At 47.4% G+C, this 23,943-nt stretch overlaps 1 protein-coding gene across 2 annotated transcripts in view; it reads right to left on the minus strand.

The window, feature by feature from the left end:
- GRK3 (G protein-coupled receptor kinase 3) overlaps positions 1-23,943 on the minus strand; it is a 51,936-nt gene that overhangs the window by 13,330 nt on the left and 14,663 nt on the right. For both annotated transcript variants that reach the window (XM_026036685.1, XM_026036686.1), the window contains 7 exons: positions 12,914-12,987; positions 10,313-10,414; positions 9,193-9,267; positions 7,389-7,450; positions 6,448-6,499; positions 5,739-5,830; positions 2,584-2,683 (listed from right to left, as the gene is read on the minus strand). In XM_026036685.1, coding sequence (XP_025892470.1) covers positions 2,584-2,683; positions 5,739-5,830; positions 6,448-6,499; positions 7,389-7,450; positions 9,193-9,267; positions 10,313-10,414; positions 12,914-12,987 — 557 coding nt within the window. The remainder of the gene's footprint in view (positions 1-2,583; positions 2,684-5,738; positions 5,831-6,447; positions 6,500-7,388; positions 7,451-9,192; positions 9,268-10,312; positions 10,415-12,913; positions 12,988-23,943) is intronic.

Genomic DNA, 23,943 nt, shown 5'->3' on the forward strand with positions numbered 1-23,943 from the left:
GAAGATTCTCTGGAACTACTTACCTGGGCTAGTACTAGACATAAAGGAAAAATACTTTAAAAGTAACAAGCTTCACAGCAGCTCAGAAAAAAACCCTCCTCTGATTGTGTCTGATCCACATGGCTTTCCCAAGGGCAGAGAAAACGTTTAGGTTTAGGCTCAGCAATCAAGACTGTGAGTCAGGTAACAGAGGAGATGCCAAAGGCAATGCCATCCTCAGGCGGGTTCCAAAGGCAGGTGCCGAGGGCAGCACGGGGCCGGGCTCGGCTCCTCTCCCCAGTCAGCCCCATGTCCAACAACACCGCAAGCAAGCGCCCAGACCCTTACAGCAATCAAAGCACCTAGCAGGATTTACTGCTAGAATTTAAACACCACAACACAGAAAAACAAAAGTGCTTCTACCCCAGAGCACCAAGCGCCTAGATTTTAATGCAATCCATTTTTTTTTCCAAAGAAGAGAAACCTGCAAGCCTAAGTGTGATGAATAATTCATTTTAGTGTAAACCTTTCTAATTGAATCACTACCTCTTCACTGCTCAACAGAGAGCAGAGATTTGTAATGGTGCCATAACATATTTTGCAGTGGTTCTTATGTCAGAAAATGAGTATTTTCCAGCATAACAATAAAAAAGTACAAAAAGTATTTACCTTAAATGAAATACATTTATCTTAAATGAACGATAAAGCAATAACACAAATTTCCCAAGAGACTAATATTTCTAATACTATGTTTTAGTTACACTTCTGATCTGAAAAAAAAAAAAAATAAACAGGAGTGTGACAATATGTGAAGGAAGAATATTTTGGAAACAATTCCATCTAAACAATTTTGCATTAAGTCCAAAATAAATAATAGAAGGCAAATTTTATCCACTGTATGGAAGGAGAAGAGTGAGAATATCTGGCATGAACTGTAGGAGGGCAATGTTTTAAAGATGGTGCCGTATTAAAAGACTTCAGACCGTCCAGTGTCAGAGCAGGACCACGGAGGGGCCACTGCTCACAGCAGTGCTGTCCCGCTCATCCCTTCTGCACGCGGGGAAGTCTCTGCTCCTACCGCGCTGCGGTTTCGTCTGCCGTGTCAGCAGAGGGTCCTTGCAGCCCCTGCAAGAATCTGGGAGCAGGTGCTGTTTTTCCATGGAACTCAAGACTCCTACCAATCTTGGGGCACGTGAGGACAAAGTGCCTGTTCTTCTCAAGAAGAGAAAGAGCACAAGAACAATCCCAAGCCGGCGAATTCCCAGAGGTGCTGAAGGGCTGTGTGCTGCTGCAGCCGGACGGAGCGGTGCCCTGGCCGCCGGGACACCGGGATACGGCCGCTCCGGCACAGCCGCCAGGGCGGGAGCTCCTGACTGAAGGCGCAGCTGCGAGCGTCAGGATTTTAGGTGGGTTACCAAAGAGAGATGACTCAGATGTATGTGCAATGTGCACAGCTGTCACTGCGCGCTTCCGCGGGACAGCGGGATTCCCGGCTCCACGACCAGCTGCGCGCGGATGGAGCCCGGCCCGCGCAGCCTCACCGGGTCCGGCACCACGTCGAGACGAGCTGCCTCGCTGCACCCTTCCCAAACGCCTTCTAATGCTGCGTATTCAGGACGCTCCAGACTGTGATGCAATGACAGGTATTTCCAACCTGAACAACAGCGTTTTGTATAAAATCCCTCTTCACCTTTGAAGAATTAAAGAGGAAATTGGGAGGAAACGGCAGGGATATTTCTCCTTTTCAAATGTTTTTTCAAACTTCTGAGGATCTGAGGAGAAGCTGGGCTGTAATGAGCGGATAACCCTGACCAAAACAAAAGCAAGGAAAGGAAGGTCTGCCTTCCTCCTCTCCTGCCTACGGATGAGCTGCGCTCCCGCAGAGCGCTCGCCGGCTCCAGCCACCAGCAGCCTCGTGAAGAATCCTGAACCACTACACATGAAAACTCATGTTCAGAACTGAAGCTTAAGGATCACAAATCAAACACAGAATTATCATTAATTTGTCTGATTTCTTGCCTAGCCTGCACTACAAATTTTACTCCTTCACGAATCCTGACACTGCTGGATAAGCTGCAATTCATCTTTGATAGAAAAAAAAAAAAAAACTTGATTCAAAAGTCTAATTGATAAATCCAGCCCAACTCTGGCTAAACTGCTCTGACTGTTCATTTCACAGACTAAAGGAACATTTTTCAACCATTTCTCCAGCTCCATTTTCAAGGAGGCCTGTGGCAAAGCCGCCTCAGACTGACAGGCCCCTCAGCCACCTCAGACTTCAAGCCACCTCAGACTGACTTTTGGAAAAGTTTCAAATGTGTTTCAAAATTCTACAGGAATTATAAAAAAACTCAGATGGTAAAAAAATAAGACAATCAGCTAAGGAATGGGTACCTCCTCAAGCCTTTCTATTGGAGAGGCTAATTTCTACATGCACCCAAACTGAAAAGCAAGCGTATTTTTCTATCTTTACTTTGGCACATTGCAGAGCCTGTTGAATATTTCTGCATGTCACACAACTGAATTAATGAAATATGTACTATACGTAATGGGTTTTATTACGTACAAAAAGTAAAAGAAGAAAACCAAATCAAGGATACTTACTCCTGTGCTGACAAGAGACAGCATAATTCTTTCGTTTAAGGCTAATGTTTCTCCTTGCTTCATCTTGATTCGCTTCTTATCTAAACATTTCATTGCATACCTGAAAATATTAACCATTCAGAAAAAGCACAGGAAAAAGGTTCCTCATATGCACAGTACTTTTTACAAGCAGTTATGCAGTGTATATTTACAGTAGCCTGTATGGAGCTTCTTTAAAAATTTACATGACCAAACAAGAAATCCCTCAAAATACCACAGAAAGAAAAGACAACTTTCATTAGAAGTTACCTAGCAAAGAAAGAGCCTTAAACATATAGACTGTAGTCCAGCAGGAAGAAACCATAACGATATGGGAATTAAGCATCACAGGTCCATTCTCCAATACCTTTAAGCAAGAATTTGCAGTTTGAATTAACACAGATCCCATTATACCTCCATTGAGTTTCAACTCTATTGGGAAAGTAACATCCTAAGCACATACTGCGTTTTTAATGTTTCCCTGCAGTTTGCATTCTCCTCCCAAACGATGCTGGGATGTACTCCAGAAAGCTTTTCGATCCTCCGGCACCGCTTGCGTTGCACACAGCTCAGGAGTGGCTATTGCAGACGCCTCGCAGGGCTCCCAGCCCCACGGTGCCCGCTGCTTTCCCCACTGCAGTCCTGCCCACGGGGGGCAGCTCCTGCCCCGTCCCACACGGTCCCCACTCCACACATGCAAGGATGAAGATTGCATGGCTTTTTTTATCCTCCGTTCTTTTAACTAAACCACTGCAGTTAGAACAATAAAGCTACAGTTTACAGAGCAGTAAAGCTCTGTATGAGAAAGTGTCACCCTAACAATCACCCAACAAGATATGTCATGGTCAGTGGGTATTTTTCCAAAATGTTCGCTGAGCCTCCTATGAGGCAAAGGCAGCAAATGACATAGAGCGATGTTTAGTTTCTCTCTAGCCGATTTCTAGGCAGCAGCAGCCATGGATTTGCAGGACGAGGCCATTCCTTCAAAGCAGTCCCTGGGAAGTGCCGCGTTCCACAGGGCAGCAGCGCGTGCTGCCGGCACGGCATGGCACGGCACGGCACGGCACGGCACGGCACGGCGGCTCTGCACGAAGCAAGGTGACACAGCCTCATGTCACCTCCTCGCTGCGTGTCATCGCCAGCGCTCCCTGCACGAGCCACGTCACCGCTTGCCGTGCCCCCCAAAGCCAGAGCGAACGCACTGGAATGGCAAGCTCCTAAACCCCGGGAACATTCAAGGCATGGGTTCTCGCTAAGAACCCTGCCAACAGCCACAAGCAGCATTTCCAGGCTACCCTTCACTTGCGCTTCGGCTTCACTGATCCAGGGGGTGACTGGGGCCATTTCACGCTGACTGAAATACAGCGTGTCAGTCCTTCCTACACCAAATGACGTGCCGAGAAAAATGCCCTGCTCTCCTTCCCTTCAGACTGCTTCCTGCATTGCATTTCTTGCCCCTCTCTGCATGTCCTTGAAGGAGGTGATGTGGAAGAAGCCTCAGGTGTATCTTGGTGGGTTAGTGCAACACCAACGGCGTTTACCTTGGAGGGGCGGCTTCCCAAGCTCCTTGCAGGCAGTAAGAGCAGCAGAGGCAGCCATCTAGAGTGGACGGGATCTGGATTAGGGATGGGTAAACAGGTTTGGATTAAGAAAAAAATAAACCAAACCTCTACCCAGAAACTGAGCTTTAATCTCAGGTTTCACTCCAAGTGTGAAAAATTTGGCTTTCCTGCAGTTCACTTTCCTTCACTCTACTTATTCTTGTGAAAACGTGTCCTCCGCTCACCCTCCTAGGCCCAAGACCCATCTACCTCCTGCCGCAGAAAAGTTGGGCATCAGAACGACTGGGAAGCTGAGAGCTACCTCTTCAGGACAGGTGTCTATTTAGCATGACTCAAGCTATATAAAATGCTTGGCTCTGTACACAGACAAACTAAGGAACTGCATGTGAACAGAAGTACCAAAGCAAGAAAAAACACAGTACTGTTAGTAGCAGTAAGGGGATGTATACTTGAAGTCATTGCAAAAATATTGAGAATAAAAGTAACTTTCAGAGGTCTCCCACTTATCAATAGCTCAGAATTTTATCAAGGATGCTATGCATACACAATTACCAGTGAAGCCAGCTAAAGCTCCAGAGCCTTGGCTCTTTAAACGTGCCACACTCATATAGAAGAGAAATGTGTAAGGATTGTGCTCTAAGTTGTTAGAAGTGCAAGATGAAAGGAAAAAAACACCAAGAATAATTTGACAAACAAGTGCATAAATGGTCAAAACACAACCTAATGGGATAATTATGCCTAAAACTTGAAATCTGTTATTAGGAGTGGAAGCGTGTGAATGCTAACACCAGGAGAAAACCAAACTTGACAGCGCTTGATCTTGCGTTCCCCCTTGGAGCTCTGCTAAGCAGAGCTCCAGCACTGACACTACAGCCGTGCCAAGAGAAGCAAGCATCGCTGCCTTTGCCACCAAAATGGGCGCTCACGAGAGCCAAAGCTCCGTTCAGCCTACAAGTGCAGAAGGCCGTATGCAGAATCTGCACGATGCCAGTCACTGACGAGCACTGAGGTCTTCTTCCCGTGCTGTTTTAGCCTTACCTTCGGTGACTCCTCTCCACCTGCTCAACCTGCCATCTGCCCGGCTACCATCTACCTTAACGGAGGTAGCTCCAAGTGGGCTGGAAACGTCACCCCCATGGGCAGGGGAGCAGCAGCTACGTGCCAGGCTGCACGGCAAGGGCAGCAGCCCTCAGCAGGGGAGGGCTAACACCTCACACGCCACCACTTTCCACAAGAACATTGTTCTGCGCTGTCAGGCTCCCATCCAGGAAATCATTTAAACACATACTTCATTTTAAACGCATGTACAGTCTCCGTTAATTTGGACAAGACCAATTAAATGAAGGATGTGCTGCAGAGTACTCGCTGCCTGAGACATGACAGAATCAAATATCAAATAGAACTTAAAGATGATCCAGGAATCAAACCCTCTTGGCAAAAAATAAAAATAATTCCAATGAAGTAAACAGTAATGTGACACTGCTTGGCAGTGGTTTTTTAATAAATTATTGGAAGGATTTCTTGCATAGTTCAGAGTTAACAATTATCTTTAAAATATAGTGCTCATATACTCACATTTTTCCAGTGTCTGCTTTTCTGCAGCCATACACCTCACCAAATCCCCCTCTTCCAATTATTCTATGTACACTAAAATCATTCATGGTCAGCTGTAAGTACAAAAAACAAGGCTCATTTTTCAATATTATGAAAGTGACTGCGAAAATCTCTTAAATAAACTACTAATGAATTAAAGGTTTAACCATTATCATTTATATACCCTTTCTTTAGAAAAAGCAGCACCTTAAATGTTTATTTTTCAACATACTTGCAAGTACTAGAGAGCAACAAAAACCAGTAAGACAAAATAGGGAGCGTTGTTAGCAAAGCCACTGGCACAGTCTCACTCTGCAGAGGGGATGGCTGTTTTTACAGACAAAGCAGCTGCACGAGAGGCATGTGGAAGGACAAAGCAGCAGCTAAGTTTCAGAAACAGGAGACAATATCGGAACTGTAATGGGAAAAAGAAGGGAGGAGGGCGTGGGGTTGCTAAAGAAGCACTTCTAGCACTTCAATTTCTTACAGCTATTATAAAATGGTAAGGCTATTAGCTCAAGACAGGCAGAAAGGATGTCCAGAAAGGAATTGTTAAGAACTGAACATCTAAGAATAGAACAGCAACGTTCACTGCACTTCTTAATAAGGCCTTTTATGAACCAGCGTTCAAAAGAACATTTTCTTTCCCATATCAGCCTCTGACAAGATAAATACGCTTGTAGATACTTACGTGAATATTTAGTTCTACGTTTTTCCATTGACAAAATCTAGTAAACTTGTCACTGTAGGGGAAAAGAAAAAAAGTTAGAAAGTTCCCTGACTCTACAGCATGACAGGAAACATCAACACTGATACTGAAAGTAGAATTTACTATAGGGTGAGCTGTGGGACTGCTATTTAGTGATCAATAACCTTATTTATCAACAATTGTAATCTCTCCCCCCAATAATCACTTAATGGTGCCTACTTAGTGCTTTGCATCCTTGTAAGAGAAAGAAACTATATGAGATAAGCCCTGAAACAGTAAGTGCTCAATGTTTCCTTTTATTATTCAGACTCCGTTTTACATTTTTTTAAGCAACAAACTAACTTTGGAAGTAACAAACATTTAAATAACAGAAAGAAAAAGATAATTTTAATAAAACAGACAGCTCAAGGTATGTTAATGAACCAAAGGAACATTTTAAACTGTTTTTATTTTAAAACAGGAAAAAAAAAACAGTATTATTAGAAGATGTTGCCAAAAAGTTTTCCTATTTCCAAGTAATTTATTAACTACTTATATTAAAAAAAAGACACTCTTCATAAAAGGTATGCTGATACAAAACAGAATTTCTGTGTCTTTCAGTCACACAAAAGAGATTGTTATTCATGAAAACATACCATTAAAACACAATTTGAGATTTTTAAAACCTTTAAGATCAAACTGCAAGCAGTCTGGTCTTACTGGTACACACAGCAGTAGAATGATCTCCAACTACCTTCAGAATTGTCACCAACGCGTCCTGCCATTTAGCACAGTATACACAAAGCTTGCTTTACATTTGCAGCTTGCTCATTATATATCAACAAATCGTCAAATTAAGTTTACTAAGCATTTTTAATAGCAACACACAACACGACTACCTCCTAGGTTAGGTAGAAAGTTCATGCGATACATTATGTTCGTACCTTTCCATAAATTTTTGAAATATTTTTCCTCGGAGACTATCACAAATTTCTTCTATATACGGCTAGAAAGGATTAAGAAACACATTTAATAGTTGAGCACACATTAAACTCACTATGCAATACTACCCATTAAATACCATTCATGGGTTATAGCTGCAAAACCATCAGAAGCTCCGACTACCACTAAATTTTCAACGCCGGTGTGCAGTCACATGAAAGCGCCCAGCCGTGCACGGTGCCGAGAACGCGCCGTGCACGGGGAACGCGGGCACCCTGCACCCCCAGCACGGACAGCAGCCCCCCTGGACTAGGCTCAGCGAGGCTTTTGGGCTACATTTAGCGTCTGGATCCTACGCATTCGTGCTGAACATGCAGTATGTTCACGAGATAGACGAGACATAGTTCTCCCCGGGGGGCTGTATGAGCCCTGTGCATTAACACCTGTCTGCGGGCAACGGAAGGAGGCAAACACCGGAGCTTTCCAAGAGAAACGCATCACCCAACTGAAAGTTTCTTTCCTTTCATATACGTTTAAACTCAGCACATACTCACTCCTTTGCAGCCTATGCACCCCACAGGGCCACATTTAATCTCTCTTGCGCTTCTCTCCCCCCTGCCCTTACTAAGGTATCAGCACCTTCAATTCCTAAGCGAGGCTTTCTGCAGAGAAATGCTTTCCCGTGATGTGTTACGGCATGCAGTGATTTCAAATCCCACCCCAATTAGCAGCGGGATCCAAGCCCAGCAGCGTGGTTATCAGTTTGACAGCCCCCTAATTGCAGCATTAAACACAGTTCAGCGCACGGGGAGGCTCTTCTCGCCGGGGCAGTGTGCACATGGTCACAACGCATACAAATATATACAAAAACTTCTAACGTATGGCAAAGGAAAATAAGGCCCAGACCCTCCCGTGGCTGAGGAGGCTCCTATCTGCAAAAACACACCGGCTTAATTCATCTGAACTATAAAGTCAGCATCAGTCTGAATTTCTTATCTTACATCAACCTCTGTTAGAGCTGTAACCGTGTAATAAATATTTATTTTCTCATTTCTTTGTTTTCTGAAGAAAACTAAAACATAAAAGATGAATAATTCAGCAAATAAGCCACAATATTATTTCTTTCTCTATTTAAATTGAGTGCAAGCAAAGTCTATACTTCCAGATTTTTTCTAGATTCTAGGTTTTTGGGGTTTTTTAGGAAAGATTAAGAAAAGTACCATAATTTAAAAGGGGCAGATGCGCCTATTTCAAAAGGTAACTTCTGACTCAATTTTGCCTTTTGAAAAGTCAGAAAAACACACAAGATAGTGCAAATGGCAAATTCCTCACCACCATCAGCTACACATTAATTTACCTGAGAATTAAAGGAAATATGTACACATTTACATGTACACAGCCCACTGTTACACGAAGTCTCACTGTTTTCAAAGATTTCACGCTACTTAAGCACTCGGGCCAATCCTTCACTTTAGGACTGGTTCATACTGACAGGAAGGGCAGCTTCCCAAGGTAAAGTGATTTATTCTAAGCCATCGAAAGGCTAAAAACACACAAATTTAAAAACTCTTTCTATCCACATACCAAGGTATATTATGTTTTCCTAAGTGTGCTTTAAAATGCTTTGGAAAAGCAAACTAGCAATCTCATTTGTAGTTAACTTAGAGAAAGATGTCAGAATGCTTTTCTATCACATAAAGGAATATTTACCAAAACTTCTTAATTCTCTCTCCTCAAACATGCACAAAGTCACCCACTGTCAAACAAATGAGGAAAACTCGGTCACTCGAGACTGTCTCAACCTACCTGAAAAAGGCTGGCTGGCACTTGTTTCTTGGCTAAATGCATTTGCACGTGATCTACAGCTTGTTTTGAGAAAGGCTTTTGAGAAAGAAAAGGAAACAGTTGGAAATGTCAGAAGTTTCATTTAAGGTCTCCAGCACTGTCATTCTTTTAATTGTATGAGAAATAAATGTATTTCAAAATGAATGCAAGAAAGCTTGCACTAGGTGTGCTGAATGCAGTATCAACCCCTTTCAATCACCTATCAACCCCTTCTGCCAAAGCCAGGAGAAGAGGAAGGTGAAGGGAGGGCAGCAGGATGCTCCTCCATGCAGCCTGTGGGGGCAGCTGCAGACACGGGGGGGACGTGGCCTCGTCACCCCAAGGGACAACAACGACAGGCTCCACACAACGCGGCTGAAACACTCTGCAAACTGTTCTCAAAACAAAACTAAAACCGAATTAAGCAGTGCTAGCTGTATGTCCACAAGGCCAAACTTGAGCTGCAGTAAATGTGTGCTTTCACTGGCCTTAACAAAGCTGCATCTGTCACCACGTCACCATGCGGCCCCGGGTCTGCAATTTATCGTATTGCGGCGAAGGAGCCGACTGTCCCCAGCACAGTAGGAAAGACTGCCTGCTATCTAACGTGTTCTAAACGAGTCTTTCTGCAAGCAGCCTTAGCCAAACCTCAACTTTTGCTCTAAGCTTTCGGGGTTGTTGCAGGGTTTGGTGACTTGTTTTTTCTACTTATTTATCTATATATCTACATTAGTGTGGATGCCTGGGTGCACTCAAGTACGGACACACAAGCTATCCACATTCATTTATCCTACTTTGAAATACAGCTTTAAAGAAAATATATAAAATAGATAAATTCTCCAAGTATTTCCTTTGCATATCACCAAATTTAATAAAAACTGGATCCTCCCACTTAATTCTTGGGAAAAAAAAGGGCTGAATTCAGACCAATTCAGCCTGGGGGTTTCAATTTGAAATTGAAACCCCCAGCAAGTATTTGCAGAACCTATTCCTTCAGCAATAGTTTTGATTGCTCCCTGGGCGATGCAGGTTAGTTCAAACTAGCACAGCTTGGGAGCCACTAAAGCAGCGCGCAGAGGAGGCGAGCCGAGCTGATACACACGTGTGAACACGCCAGCAGCTCCTTCATGATGTACGTGTCATAAATCTGCCGACTCCTGCTAAGACGCTCCTCCTCGGAGTCCAGCTTCTCGTACTCTTTTATCTGCAATACAGAAGCGACGCAGCGCTCAGAGCAGCCCGTTCCCGACGCGTGGCACTCACCAGCTACCGTCAGCCTCTCCTAGCAGCAGCCTGGCTGGGGGAACGTCACCTTAGGAGCATATTTGGGGAAAAGAGTTGCTCTAGGAGCGGCGGGAGGAAGAGAGTGCAAATTGCGCGGGAGCTCGGGAAGAGCCTCGGCCGTGCGGCACGCGCCGACCCGCTGCTCCGCTCCGGGACGAGCCCTGCTCGCTGCTGCCGCTCTTGCGGAGCCTGGCACGGGCCGAGCCCACACGGGGCTGCCTCGGGGGGCACCTGCCCTGCGGCGCCCTGCTCGCCGCCCCTCTGGCTGCTGGGCCCTTGCTTGCTGGCTGCAGCAACGCCACCGGCCCGCCCAGGCCCGCCACCTGAGATGCCTTCTCTGTTCCCAGCAATTTCACATTAAAATGATGCAAAACACTAAGAAGCATTTCTTTTTTTAATTAATGCAATGCTTCAAAAATAATTAGAAGAACTGGGGGAACCCAGGTGCATATCAGGTTGTCTTACTGGAGCGCAGCGTCCTCTCCTTCCTTCTCTTGAGCAGGCACTGGGAGCGAGAGGCCCCCGGTCCCAGGGGGTCCCAGGGCCGCGCGGCCACCGCGCCAGCCTCCCCCCAACAAATGCAGCTTCGTTGTCCTCTGCACTTCCCAACGATCTCTAAAACTGCACCAAGTTCCTCCTGAGGACTTGGAGTTTCTCCCACCTGGCCAAACGAGCCCCTCTGGCACAGAAGTGACTCGTGTTGAGGCCACAGCCAGCGAGGCTGCTCGCCTGCCTCGCTTCCCCCTCAAACACGTGAGCTATGAGGTGGGATGATGAACACTCCGCCCCATCTCATTCATCAAGGAGGACATTGCTGCCCCGTGCCAAAGCACACGAGGACGGGCAGGGCCAAGGGACGGGCACTGCTGCCCGTGGAGCTGCCTCGCTGGAGCAGCCTCCCTGGCAGGGCCGTCCTGCCTGCCAGCGCCTCCCGCGAGCCCCAGCTCACCTTCAACAAGTGCCTAACAAAGCCGCTGCTCAATCCTCAAATTAGAATGCATTAGTGTTCACGCAGCTAGAAGCAAAGTTTTGTGTATTTTCTTTTTTTTATAAAACAGATTGGGATGAATCACTCCTCCAGCTAAATGCCTGATCGTGACTTAAGCTGCAATAATATGAAATCCCTGGAGTACAGAGCCCTTCTGCATCAAGCGATTTTTAATGTAACAGTGTACTCATATTATTCTACATGTAATGAATGCAGTAAGCAAATCAAATATTAAAAAAAAACCCCTTCTGTATCCAGTATGTCATAGAAGAAAACGCAATGAACTTCTCTTTAAATATCTTTAAGGGGATTTTTCTAAGTGCATGACGAAGCATTTAAATTTTTTTTAGGCAGCACTTTGCTAATAACTAAAAATACAATTTCGAATTGTTTCAGAGATAAAGAGGCAGCTGGAAATATCTTGCTGCAAGATACAAGTCGCAAACAACTTGCATTTCTGATTACTGATGACAGTGATACGTTCAATACATAAAAAGATGGGAACAGCAGAAAAAGATTGCTCTGTATGAGAAGGGAGTATCTAATTTGAGAGGGGGAATGGGATATTGCTGAGGGTTTATCTCCCAACTGACGCCAGTGGGGCCTATTTTGAGTTCTGTCCCGCCCGCCGGCACCGGGAGCTGGCGGCTCCTGGTGCAACCCGGGGGTGGCCGAGCGGTGGTCGCCCGCGCTGGGCAGCAGTGGCCACCGTGTCCCGAGCAAATGCAGCACCTCCCATGGTAGAAAAGGGGCTTCAGTCCTTGGTGCCATGTGCAGCAGTGGCCAGGGGAGCATGGGGACCACGGGGTGCCCTCAGGGTGCAGGGGACGAGGAGCAGGAGGAGGAAGCGCGATTCCCTTCCACCAACTCCTCTTCCTCCGTGCCGGAGGGATGGAGCGGGCTGGGAGCTGCCTGGGATCTCCATGGCAACCGCCATCGGCGATGCCCGCGATGCAGGAGCGCGTGGGACGCGGCGCGCGCTGCCTCCGCCCGGCTTCGGGGCAGCGCCACACACGGTGCTCGTCTGGTTTTGCAGTTCCTGACCTTAAAGGAAGAATCTTCTCCACGCGTAACGGACACCGCCAGCGATAAGGAAAAGCCCCTGGCCTTGCTTTCAGGTCTTCTGCAAAGGAATGCACTGCTGCCATTCCAGGGAAAACTGGCAACACCAAGGACCCTGCAACTTCATCTAAGCACCTGTAGCTGCACTGAGATTTATCGCCCTCTTTGCAAGTGAAGATCAAAAACACGTCCCATTTCTCAGCATACGCCTCAGGCCTAACTTTTAAAGGTATAAGAGACAGTGAGCAGAGACTTTTGATGAGTGTTAATTTAGATCTCCTATCTCCTGACCAGCTCAAGGGAAGCAGAGCGCCGAGGGCGCCCGGTGACATGGGCACGCTGGTGCTGGGCAGCTCGGGGGCAGCTTACCTCTTCGTAGAACTTCAGCTGCGGGACAGCCTCATCGATCTCATTCATGCAATAGTCTTTAAAAAGCAAGAATCCTGGAAAGCAAAAATAAAACATCTTTCAGAACAAAAACAACCACCAGAAGAACCGCGCCCGCGGTGCAGTAACTCGTCACGGAGGATCCGCAGGCGCGGGCAGCTTGGAGGGCTGCTTCCAGCTCTGCGAGTCCTCACCTGCCGAGGCTGAAGGGGTCAGCGAGCGGCCCTGCAGCCGTCTGCCTAGAAACAGCCCGTAAGCGTAACTGCTCTCCCGTAGGTACCTTACACACACACAATTCCCACCAATTCCCACCTGCTGGAAACTTTACAAGACGCTTACGCAAGGCATGGAAATTTCCCACTCCTCTGCGCTGACCAGTTGGGGAGGACTTTTTTTCACCACAGCAAAAAGCTGATATCCATGTATATTATTTTGTTATCTGAAATAGACTTAACTCCTTTTTTATTATTTTTAGCACCAAAAGTACTTTTTTTCTCAGTGCCTTTGCACCCTTATTTCAGGAGCATGGGTTAACGGTGTTTCCAGTACCTCCTGCAGCCTGCCGGAGGACGCGGCATCGCTACGGGCCGTTTGCGAGCGAGCCCAAGCCGGGGCTCTGCGCGCTGCCCGCAGCCGCTTCCCGGCCCGCGCTGCTCCGTGCAGCCCTGCGCAGCGGGGCTGGCTTGGCACAACCTGCGCGGGGGCTGCTGCCCCAACCGCCTTTTCCGCTCCTTAACGTGGGTGTCCTCGCAGCCGGCAGCCTGGGTTATCTGCAGCTCCTTTGGAGCTGTAAACCATCCTGCTTTCAGCTCCTTTCGCAGGCAATACCTTTCCTTATTTAGGCTTACTATGCACTTGTGGAAAGCACACCCAACTTTTGTAGGTAAGACCGTAAAAATGTAAACTGTAAGAGCAAAGCGAGCAAGAGAAGACGGCGCAGTTAATGCCGGGGCTCTGGCTCTGGACCTCCCGCTGCGCTGCCGGCACCGTCTCCCGTGCTAGGGGCCACACGAAAACACAGCGTGAGGCAGCAGGGACCCGCCAAGGACATCCCCGTAGGTGACACCTCCAACGCCGCATTACTTTCCCCGGGAGTCTCTGCACTGAACAAGGAATTCCCTCCTGCCCAGTGTGCGAAGCACAGCCAGCGCAGGCCGCCCTCCTTCCCCGTCCCTGCAAACGCTTCCTGCCATTGAAGGCCTGGGTGGCGAACAGCAGTGATTGCAGTGACCCTTGGTACTGGGAGGTGTCCACGCAAACCAGAGATCAGGAAAGAAACAGTTTAAGCACAGTCTGTAAACAGGTGGCCCATCATATAAAATGCCCAGGAATTGTTATAACATCATCTTGGCAATATATGCAGAAACTATCGCACTGCAGGAGGTTTCTTCAGCCAAGAGGCAAGGTGACACCCATACCAGAGACCTACGAGCAAAGGCTGTTTTGTTTGTCTGTGAATCAAAAGTATTTCTGTAAATACTGCACATCTCTGTTGTCTTGCATCAATTAGCCACGAGGTTCAGACGAATGTTTCCACTGGATGCTGCATTTGTGATGCTGCTGGGGAGGAAGGAGACGACATCTAGTTAAACTAAATCTGCCTTCTCACAAATGATCATCTCAGCTTGCAGGAAAACCTTTCTTCTCTTCCCTTCTTCACTGATTCAAAGACTTCTTGGAAGAACAGAAGCAAAGCTCTCACATACTGCATCATTTAACACCAAGTGAAAGCACCAAAGCAATCCATGTGTTTTCAGTACGTGTAAGGGTTGACAGAGAGGACACCAAAGGTATAAAATTAAAAAAGGTCAAGTAATGCATATAGAAAAGCATTTAATTGTCAGTTATGAAGATCACGTTCTTCAACTCCCTATTGTCTAATTTTATCAAAAAGCTACAGAAAAGAAGCAAATTACTCATAAGCAAATTATTAATCACATGGACAAAGCATCAGCAACAAGTCACACACAACTGTGAATTTACATGCAACTGGAAGTGATTTATCAGCCTCTTGATACAAGAGTCTCTCCACAGCTCTTATACTGCAAAATCTAACTGGGATCCAGATGAGGCTGTTTCATGGGGCCCCTTTCATTTAAATGGTCATAATCAGGACGTGACGACGGGATTCTGACCAGAGGGCTTCAGCACCCTGCTCCATCACTTCAGTTGATTGGGATGATATTCTGACAACTATAAAAACTGTTTTCCTTCTCAAAATCAGGCCAGGAGTCTAATTAGAAGCCTAATTAAACACAGAGACCATGAGCTGGTGCAAGTCTGCAAACACAAAATTCTTCTAATTTCAGATTTCTGAACTTCCCAGCAATGTGCTTTATGCACCCAAAAGTAATTTGTTAGCTCTTACTTTGCACATGATCAAAAACACCAACAATGCAGAGGAAAACCACACTGAATTAACTGAACTTTTGTTTGGACAAGGAACCAAGCAGATAATAGTGGTGTAATTAAGAGACTAGAGAGCGGTGCAAACAGAGCTGAATGCAGTCACACAAAACCCCTGGCACCTTCCCAGCCACTGGCTGGTTACCAGAAAAACCCACAAACAACAACAACAAAAGCAAGAAAAAACACAAGGGCAACTGTGGGAGGAGGGTGAAAATGCAGCAGCCCAGACTTGCACAAGGCCGCTCCAAGCACTTCTGCACTCCAGTATTGGCCAAACTTTTAAAATATCGCAGAAGAAGTTCACAAGAAGGATCAAGGAGGAAGAGCCTTGTGCTGGTTGCTTTATATAGACCTTTTTCTGAGAGGTTTCTTTTTTGTTTTTTTTTTTTTAATTATATTGCTATGCAAAATCTGCAGCGATCTAAAACCAGGAGAAGCTTTACAGACTTTTACAGATGCTTTACAGTGTCCACTAAAGACGGACAGAATTACTACAGCAATATTTAAAAGAAAATATAGCTAAAAAGAAATACAATGGTAAAGCCACTTACAGTACAGACCACCTTTTCTCAGGGAGGGGTAATGCTTAAACTATCACTATTGGGGTATATAAGATGCGTGCAAAATAATTTCAAAAAACCCCCCATCATTGTATGCGAAGCCGCAATGGATATAGTCATTTTAACAAACAGAAAACAGGCCGTGGGACAGCCGTGCGGGAGGGACGGTGGGTTGGCTGCGCACGAGCTGCTCACGCAACGCGGCACCTCGGGGCCGCGGCTGACACGGCGGCACACGCGGGATCCCGCTCCCGAGCGCTGCCTTTCACATCAACCCCCCTCCCTGCAAAGCAAGGTTCTGTTTCTCTAAGAGAAGACACGCTGTAATGAAGCCACGGGCAGCTCTGTGCATCACGAGCCTTCTAAGCAACAAGAGCACTGCTCAAAAGAATCTAAAAAACCTAAATCTTAAGAAAAATTCAAGATGACTTGGTGGGTAAATTCTTCAGCTGAGAGGTCCTTCCCCCTGCTTTTATCAATTTGGAACGACTGACCTTAAGCTCCTTACTCTTTTACAGTGTCACTTCAAATGAAAACCTCCTCCTCATTCCTCTTTTTGCATTTACAGACGGTCTGATTATAAAATCAATGTCATCAGCTAACAGCAACCTTAAACCCTCATCTTTCCACTCTGTCCTAAACTCCAACAACGCTTCCGACTGGAATATAACGCTCGGGATTCACAGCGCTTCTGGTTTGTCCTCCTGTTGCAAGAAGGTCCTGTGTGTTTCCACCGCAGCGCTCAGGACAGCTCTTCTCTTACAGCTGCTCTAGAGGGAGTGAAGAATTACCCGCCAGGATCTGCAGCGCTCAGACAATAGCAAAACTAACTGACAGAAGTGGCATTGAATAAGTGACAGGAGTTTGGAGAAATTCGGGTAGAAGAGATGAAAAGCACAATAAGCAGAGTTAACTGCATACTGAAAAGTCAGATAAAGAACAGAAAGCAGGAATTAAGAAAATGATAGCCTAAGTAACAGATGAAAGGAACCCGCAATTATTTATGAAATAGAGATGTTGACAGCTTTTTTTCTTTAAAAGATTGCTGCTTCTATTCTATATGATTTATACAACAACTGGATCTATAGTACTTAAGGAAAAAAAGATTTATTTCTATAAGCTTTTTCTGGTAACCTCAAAGTGATGGATCATATCAATAATACACGTGGGTGGGAAAGAACAGCCAGCTCCACACCTCCGCTTTCAAAATAATCTTCTCATACCCCAGCCTCTGGACAATCATTTTTTCCTATTTAGTTTCTATGGCCAATGTAAAACAGCTTAGTTGCGCAAATGCCATTAACTGCTGCAAACCCCATAAGAAGAAGAAATGTTTTTCAGAGAGGGATAAGGAAAGAAGCTTGGATTCTGCAGCTCGGATCCCAGGGAAGGGACCGGCAGCTCTCCGAGACGAGCGAAGCACCGGGAGACTCGGGAAAAACCTGGGACTTCTCAATCACGGGGCCACCCCAGACAGCCAGACACTTTGCAGAGGAAGGGATTAATGTTAACCCATCTCTGCTGAGGGGAAAAAAAAAAAAAAAGATTACTCCAATTTTTATCTCAAATAATTAAATTTTTCTAACTTGATTTCAAAGTTTTGCACGAAAACCTGACTCTCAGGCCAATGCCTAGACTCACCCTAAATTCATCAAAGCCTGGATTTATTTCCTTGGGGATTTCTCAGCGCCGGAGCTGAGCCCGAGGACAGCAACGCGGCCGGGGTCCCCCCGCGCAATGCTGGCAGCGCCGCCCTGCTCGGCGGCCCCTCGCGCTCACGGGGTGCCGCCGCGCGGAGGCGAGGCCGCCCTCGGGCCCCCTGCCCCGTCTCCGCTCTCGCACTTCATCAGCATTGAACTCAAACACCTCTTAAGAGGGGTACATAAAAACATCACTGAAGCAGAGATGAACAGAAGTCAGTAGGTAGCACGGTACAGCTAAAAAAAGCCACATCTAGCCCCAATATAAGCACTCACAATGGCACTGATTGAAAGGAAGCTGCATCTATTTAGGGCAGACCTGAATTTGGTCCAAAATGCTGATGCAGACACTTTCCAGCAGGCAAAAGAACAGATGAGAAAACAAAAATATCGAGCTGTTTCCAAGCCCTACCCAAACGTGCAATAGATAAATGCAGAACGGGAGCAACGAGGAAGCGACGCGCGTGCTCGGCAGCCGAGACTGCAGCCCTCGGGCCCGGGGCACCCGCAGCCTCCCGCTGCTCCTTGCCACGCACATCCCGCTCCCTTGCCGGGATGTGGAGCAGCATGGAGGTGCAGGCTGGGCAGAGGGACAGGCACAGAGCGGCGCCGCGCTCGGGCACTGCCCCGCTCTGCCGCCCGTGCGGCTCCAAACTCAGCTGCAGCAGCTGCAATCCTCTGCAGCGGGAAGCAGGGCGGCTCGCGAACATCTCCAAGGCCTTTCCCAACCATCATGATTCTGTGAGGCCAAGGGCTTGCTGCATCGCAGTGCAGCCACACGGAAACGCTGCTCGCTGATTTTAAGGCCTTCTACGGAGCGTTCTGTGGCCTTTGCACAACAGAGTGTCTGCATCAGAAATAAGAGGGATCGTACTTGTTTCTGTCTGATGGAAAATTCCAGGACTATTCCTCCCAGTGTCCTCCCATGCAGGGGCTTATCCCATTTTATTTCATTTGTCTCATATAATGCAATAAGCTCACCATGAATATCAGCAACAGATCTAGGGTTCTGATCCATAAAATTAGGAATAAAGGCCTATTATTACCAAGCCACACAAACCCAGTCATTCTAACCAGCCCACAGCTGCTACAGGCCAGCCAGTCAAGCTCCAAATCTCGCTCTGCGTCGCACACGCGCTCAGTTGCCATAGCACAGGCTAATTAAGACCACCTAAAGCTCCAGAATTAGGAGAAGCGGCAATTTTTCAGGAACAAAGAGCCTCGCTCCTTCCAGGGAGACGCATCCGCACAGGACCGCGCGCTGCGCCTGCCTGCAGCGCCTCTCACCGCTGCTCTCCAACACGACTTGTCTTTAACCTGTTTTTCTAATAGAGGTTTGCATACATTATTTTAATGAAAAGTGTATGCATTGAAACAATCCAAGCTGCAGAAAGAGCAGAGGGAAGCATGGATCGTGTTTGACACAAGATCTGGTGGCTGCAGGGGAATGTCATCCCAAGAGAGGCAAACCGAACCCAAAGGAACACGCAGCCAGGTAGCTCTGCTAATGGCTCTGGGAAATCATTACGTGGAAATACAGCATGGACAAAAAGGAAGTTTTGAGTGCTTTTAAAGAAAAAACTATTTTCCACCCCTATTTTCCAGTGTGCTTTAATGCACACAACGGAATCACTAACCACTCATTAAAGAGGCTGGCGTGGCCAGGCTTCTAATTGCTAGAGCTGGGCAAGAACAGCACAGAGCCGCACAGGAGCCGCAACATTCAGGCCAAACTCCCGTGATGCCCAGATGCTGCCAAACGTGTCTCAAAGGCGGCCTGCAAGCAGAGCCTCCTGAGGAGCTCACACAATGAGGTGCATTCCGCCGGGATCCCTCCCGAAGGCCAGAGGAGCAGTCCAGGGATGCTGCACGGAGCACAAGGTCGGCAGCAGCCCGAGCCCAGCCCTGCCAAGGGCAGCACCAGCAGCTGCCAGCGCGTCACATGGTGGCACCACAGCTCAGACCATGAAGGGATTGCGGAAGAAAAGGAAAGTGGCCGCTATTTTTAAACATGCAGCTGTAAATTATTAAAAAATGCCCCGATGTCCCTGGCTCACCCACTGCAGCTGCCACTGGCACCTCGCCCCGGGGAAAAACACCTAGCAGCTTATTAAGACCCTCATGAACTGCACTTCTGAATATGGAACATCTAGTAAATCATTTTTCATCTACGAAGAGGAGAGCATGGGGAAAACTTAGCTTGGAAGCACGTTTAGTGCATTTCTCTCTCACTTTGTTCTCCCTGATGTGCAGAATTCCAGCTGACTAAAGGAGATCCACACCTACATTGAAAATTTAATATCAAAGGCATTCGGTCTATCAAAGGTGAAAGAAAAAGAGGTTCCACATTACAGGAAGTGCCTCTGAGAGGCTCAGCACTAATACCACTGAACAAAAAATATTCTACCTTTTAAAAGACCAACCACACATTTACAAGGGAAACATTTCATTTCAGCAGTCTGTTAGTGCCAAGTACAGGATGAAATGCCTTCACTAGTGGTCATCAAGAAATACATAAAAAAAAAAACGAGGTTTTATTCTCTTTTTCACAAGGAAACAGAAGCTGCAAACCACACCAAAAGCAGCAGCTGAAACACCAACAGCTTTAACTTGTTCTAACAGATTCTTCCCCACATCATAAAAACATCCAGCTCCCATGAAGGACACGACCTTTTTTCCTCTTAATCAATTTTCTTCCCGATACAACTTTTAAAAATTCCTGCGACAACGCAAGTCCATAACCCTCAATAATGAAAAACCCGCCACTTAGTGTGCAGCGCTCCAGGCTGTGCCCAGACCATTGCTCTGAATTATTTAACACGCAAGCGAGGAAGGGAGCCAGAAGGAAGCCAAAAGGCAGCAGGGACACAGAAGGTTGTTGCCCTGCTCAGAAAGGGCCTCTCCAAAGCGGGGCCGGGCAGGAGGGCAGCTCGGCGCCGCGGCTGCAGCAGGAGGGTGTTTGCAGCAGCCGGGCGCGCGGCTCCTCTGCGCACGGGCAGCACCAACCCCTGCACGGCTCAAGGCAAACACCCGCACGGCTGCAGGCACCCGAGAGCGGAGCCCTCCAGCCTGTCCGCTCTGCAAAGCCCTGCGGCTTCACGGGAGCCTCTCCTGACACCTCTGCAGCAAGCTTCAGGAGTTCGGCTGCTACTTGCTCTCCTTGGCAACACAAAGATCCTAGGTTTCTCCTGCCGTTCCTGAGTTATCATTCCAAGATGGATGAGCAGCACTGGCAGCACTAGAGAGCCTGGTTTATTAGCAGTGCAGAGCTGTGCAGGAAGATCTCATTAAAACTATTATTATACTAAGTTATAGACGTGGAAAATTAATATTTACCTATTTCATAGAGGTGTTTGGAGGCCTAATTGGTCTGTGAACTGTTTCAAGGCACACAGATGAGAAACTGCACGGGAAGGAAGCTGCCTGGGCCTGACCAGAAATGACAGAGCGAAACGCCGAGGCTGGGCCGGGTCCCTCCCGCACACACAGGGAGCTTTCATCAGAGATGGACTCCCCAAGTTCAAGGCAGTGCAGGCACAGGGAGAGCAAAGCAAAGCAAAGCAAAGCCAAGCATCTAGAAAACATTCTGCTCGGCGTGGAAATCACTTTGCAGCGCGCTCAGGAAGTGTTTATAACATCTCAGTTCAAAGCCTCCCAAACCGATAGCCCCTCCTCAACGCTCCGAGGGAGGACCTGGCAAGCCACAAAGCTCAGGGAACTCAACCCAACACCAGCATCTGCACTTGTACCTTTGTGCTGTTCACAGCATCTGCAGAAAGACCTTTCCGAGGGCACGTGTGGCCAGGAGCAGCCTGCAGCGCAGCCCTCGGCGCGGGGGGAACCACCACGGACCCGGGGGAACGCTCCGAGCCGCGAGGCATCCCGCTGCTCCAAAGGGAATGAGCTCCCGTGGGCGCCTCCTCGGGGAAAGGACACGAAGCTCCGGCCGCTACAGCCGGGCTGCCTCACACCCTCCGGATTTTGTGCTGAAAAATTAAAAGCAGAAACATCCGAGGGAAATTGTCTCCAATAATTTCCAATTCCTTATCTATACTTGCTCATTTCGCTCCGACTATAAACTACTTTAGGAGTTCAAAGCTTCCAGTCTGCTTAGAATTCTTGAGCATCTCACCCAAAAATTGTGCAATCGCACTGCTCTGCTGAGATAAAGACGACTTACTCCCCATGACTTAAATCTTCCAAGAACTATATTGCATATAAATGCTAATACATATCAGCACATGCACATTAGCCTTTATGTGAAGTTAAGCAACACGATATATATTTTGCCTATTTTATAGCTCAGACAAAAATCTGCAGCCGCCTTGGGAAACCAGACAATGGAATTATCTTCATCCTAAAAAAAAAAAAAAAAAAAAAAAGCAGGTACAGGAGCACAGATGACTGTATTGCAACAAAGAAATACTCAATTATTCATGAATAAAAAAAAGAAAAAAACAGAATACATACATTTATTATATTGGCCTTGGACACTTTGCTTCTGACAGACAGACACATAAAAATTACCCACAGGTAAAACACAAAGTCGACAGCTATCAATGTCCCTTTATCAACACCCCTTTAAAAGATCTGCAGAGCAGCTCACGCAAGTATCATGCTTTTTCTAGAACAAAATAAAAGGTACGTTGCGAGAAACGTTGCCTCCAAGAAAATTATGAGAGGAAAGCTAGCTTTTAAAACTAATTCTGTGAAAAAATGCCTACCATAAAGGACTGATTTTTGTAAATACCTCCACATGTATTTTTATTTTCTCTCCATCAGCATACCTACTTGTGTCTGGTATAAGTGGAGAACCACTTTAACAAAGAGCTCCACAATGAAATGTCTTACACGAACAGTTTCTGTTTCAGTTTACAGTGACAAAGTTTCCGACATCTACTTGTGGTTGGATTTTGTGTTGTTTTTAATTGATGGTATGAACTGTGCTTCAGAAGTGGGCGAGGAAGCACAAGCCCAAGAGCCTCCCAAAAGACTCCTGCAAACCGTCCTTAGCCAGCTTTTAGCCTGAACTTGAACTGAAAACGAGAAGTAACAGAGAAGGAAGACGAGCCCTAGCACAGCACTGTAAAGGTCTTCTCTCGCTGCTGCGGTCACTTCCCAATTCCGATGGTGTCGACTCCTCCGTGACCGCCGTCTTTCCCCGGTCAGAAACAGACCCCCGGACAGCCTCGCTGCTGGCTCCTGCGCAAACCCTCACACAGCAAACTGCTGTGTTCCTTCGGCACGTCTGCAGCCTCGCTGCACACCAGCAGCAGAGCGTAGCGACTGGCACGAGCCCCACGTGCGCTGCCCAGGGAGAAGGGCAAGACCAGGGCGCTGCACCGCGGGGTCTCACCCGAGCAGCCGCCGTGCCCCTCCGTGACTTGGCGCTCTGAAACGACTCTGTGTTTGGGGGCAGGTTTTGTGCAGCCTCCCGCTCCCGGCAGGGCAGGGGTCCCGGCGGCACCAGCCCCTCTGCGCCGGCTCCTGCGGCCCCCGTGCCCGCAGGACTCGCAGGACCCGGCGCTCCTCCCCGTCTCGCAGGGCCCTCTCCCGCCGCGCACGCGGGCGTTTGCCTCTGCGAGCAGCACCAGGGGCTAGAAACAACTAGAAATGAGATCTATTAATACAAATTTTACGTCACTGCCTGCTCCTTTAATGGCTAGAAGATTCAGGTGCTTTTCTTTCCTCCCAACCAAGTTTTATTCTTTTGCTGTTATTTCCTCTGAGGACTATTTAATTAGTTCGAATGCCAATGGCACACAGATCTTGTGCTTAAATTAAACAATAGCTTAAATAATGCTTTAGGGAGCTATTTGCCAGGGCTGTTATTTTTAGGCATCTCGGGGAGCGCAGTGCGCTGTGCTCCCATACTGCACAAGAAAGAGGAAGGGCAAGAACGTTTTTCTCAACAGATTTTAACTCAAGATATGTCCAATCATTAGCATCAACATTTCGAAATAATGAAATATGATGGGTCCATGCTATTAAATAAAAAATAATAAAAGAGCATGATGTGCTCCCCTAGGATTTTTTTAAGCTGTTCTCACCCTAGTTTTTCAGCAGAAAGCGCTCACTGAGTCTGGCTAGAGGAAACACAAGTGCCAGGAGCAGGTTCCGCACGGCGCGGCGGGAGGGAAGTCCCTGGCGCAGAGCGAGGCGCTGCCGAGGTGCCTCCCAGGCGGATCGAACACCCGTCTGCTCCCAACACCCTCCTAAGGAGCTGCCAAGGCCGGGACCGCGGCGAGGAGCCCGCCGGCGGCGGCCGCACGAAGCCGCCCGTGCCGAAACGCTCGCCCAGCGCCGGGAAACCCTCACCGAGTCCAGATGACATAAAAGAAAG

This window comes from Nothoprocta perdicaria, unplaced genomic scaffold (assembly GCF_003342845.1).
Source record: "Nothoprocta perdicaria isolate Ctin4 unplaced genomic scaffold, notPer1 scaffold_185, whole genome shotgun sequence".
Lineage (NCBI taxonomy): Eukaryota > Metazoa > Chordata > Aves > Tinamiformes > Tinamidae > Nothoprocta > Nothoprocta perdicaria.